The 2,588-nt window shown below is 38.3% G+C and overlaps 1 protein-coding gene across 1 annotated transcript; it reads left to right on the top strand.

Annotated features, from left to right (window-relative positions):
* Positions 1 to 2,001: 2,001 nt before the first annotated feature.
* LOC138874014 (uncharacterized) lies at positions 2,002 to 2,358 on the top strand. The gene has a single exon (XM_070152514.1). It carries the CDS (start codon positions 2,002 to 2,004, stop codon positions 2,356 to 2,358), a length of 357 nt encoding a protein of 118 aa, XP_070008615.1.
* Positions 2,359 to 2,588: the final 230 nt, after the last annotated feature.

The raw sequence follows: 2,588 nt of genomic DNA, 5'->3' as shown, positions 1-2,588 counted from the left end.
CACAATCTCATATATATACACACACACAAAAGCAACAGAACCGGTCGGCTAGCATGAACAAGGGCAGTACGTCGGGTTTCACAATATAGGAAGTACACCAAGTCGAAAGGCCAAGTTATATTTGCGAGAATTGGTACCTCCCGCCTCCTGTTTCTCTTTCTCTTGTGTTAGTTAATTTGTTCTTCATACTTAGTCTAGTCGTTCTAGTAGTGGGCCTGTAGTAGTGCTGGCAATTGTGACCCATTTTATTCTAACCCACCCATATTTACACGGGTTGGGTGAGTGACATTTAAAGATGGTCAAATATGGGTTGAGCCCATATTTACCCGCATAAAAATGGGTAAAATATGGATTGGCTTCTATTCAACTCTTAACCGAATCGAAGAACTAGTGCGAGAAGCTATTGACCAAAACTTTAATTCCTACACCTGTCTGCTTACTTGCTGACTTTTTATCTTATTTGACTGTCTTGGGCAAGTGACTTTTGGCTGGTAATTTTGTGTTGAGAATTTTCAAAAGTTTTTACTACTTTTTAAATTTTTGTTGAATCAAATGGAAACTTCATAATTTTTATTGGCAAATAAAGTAGACTTTTATTTACCAAGTAGGAATGTATAATTCAAAAGAAACTTAATAATTATAAGGTATAAAATAAAACGTTATCCTGCTCCGTCATAAAAATATTATTAATATTTTAAAAAATGAATTTTGATTACCATTATTTATAAATGTTGAAATGCTTAAGATATTGGTAAGACTTTGTTTGAGAAATATCTCAAGTGAAATTAATAATTTTCACTACAAAGTTTTAACATTCTTTATCAAATGAAATTCATAATCAATTAGTACAACTTTTACTTTTAAGTACTCCTTTCATTTTTTACTTTTAAAATATTTTCCAACTTTAGTACTAGAACATTATTAGATCTCCGAAGAGAACAAACTGGAGAAATTAAAATAACAGAGAGAGTATAAACATCACAAATAACTATCTAAAAGTAAACATATTGAGCCAAAACTTATTTATTACGTAAATTTTGTTAACGTCCAACTATTAGTCAAAATATCTATGTCAACTAGAAAGATCTTAACAAATAGAATAGTAGGAATTTTTACTGAACCTCTTTTGTTATTTTATCTAGTGGCTTATTTGCGATGAAAATATCAGTTTAAAGGGGAACAGTCAGGTTCTTGATATTTTATTAACTATTAAATACGTTACCATATTATTAGTACAAAATTCCACACAAGTTTCACTATTTAATTAGTGTCCCTTAACCAAATACTTTCAATTTCCTATGATAAGGTGGAATGAACGTAAAGTAACCCATCAAATAGTACTCATTCATAGTAAAGAGCTTCATCGTGTATAACATCACCGATACCAGTTCAATGCTTTCTTTGTTTGCGTAATTCTTGTGTTATATATGGGTTTGACCTGTACCCAATCCGTTTTTTATCCGTATGAATATGGGCGGGTTGGGTTATGATCCATTTTCTATTTAACCCATTTTTAACCCGCCCAATTTTATCCAACCCGCTCATTTGCCACCACTAGCCTATAGTTACTATTTGTTCCCTTTTGAGTTTGGACCTTTGTTTGATCTGTGTTGGCATTTTGTTTTCTAGACTTCCGTAGGTATAGCGGCTGTGGTTTGTAATGACAGAGTAGGGTCATGTTCTCGGGGAGGACGGGTGGTGGGGCGTGGAGTAGGGCAAGGGGCATGGGCGGGACGGGGTCCGAGGGGGGAGGGAGATAAGGGGAACAAGGGTCCCTATAGGCTGAGAATTGAATCGTGGAACATAGGGACATTGGTAGGTAAATCTATAGAGCTCGCGAAGATTTTTCAGAAAAGGAATGTCTATATAGCTTGTGTTCAGGAGACTAGGTGGGTAAGATCGAAGGCGAGGAATGCAGACGGATGTAAGTTGTGTTACTCAGGAGGCGTGAAGGGCAAGAATGGAGTAGGTATTTTGGTGGATAGGGAGCCCATACAGTCAATGGTAGAGGTTAGGTGGGTGAATGACAGATTGATGGTGATTAAGTTAATAGTTGGAGGGATGACTCTGAATGTCATTATCGCTTACGCGCTGCAAGCAGGCTTGGATAATGAGGTTAAAAGGGGCTTCTGGGAGCCGTTGAGCGAGGTGGTGCGGGGTACTCTGCCTACGGAGAAGTTATTTATAGAGGGGGATTTCAATGGTCGCATTGAGTCATCTGTTGGTGTCTATGGTGAGGTGCACGGTGGCTTCGACTTTGGCGATAGGAACGGAGGAGGAACTTCACTGTTGGATTTCGCTAGAGCTTTTGAGTTGGTGATCGCGAACTCTATTTTCCGAAGAGGGAGGAGCATTTGATTACTTTGCAGAGTATGGTATCTAAGACTCGGATTGATTATCTCCTCCTTAGGAGGTGTGATAAAGGAGTTGTGCGAGGATTGTAAGGTGATCCCGAGTGAGAACCTCGCGACACAACATATGCTCCTGGTGTTGGACGTCGGTTTCTTGATAAAGAGGAAGAAGAGGTTTGTACGGGGTCAACCGTGGATCAGGTGGAGAGTTTTGACTAAGGATAATTTACAGGAGTT

This window comes from Nicotiana sylvestris, chromosome 7, assembly GCF_000393655.2.
Source record: "Nicotiana sylvestris chromosome 7, ASM39365v2, whole genome shotgun sequence".
In the NCBI taxonomy this organism is placed as follows: Eukaryota; Viridiplantae; Streptophyta; class Magnoliopsida; order Solanales; family Solanaceae; genus Nicotiana; species Nicotiana sylvestris.
This window is presented reverse-complemented; position numbering and strand designations above follow the sequence as displayed.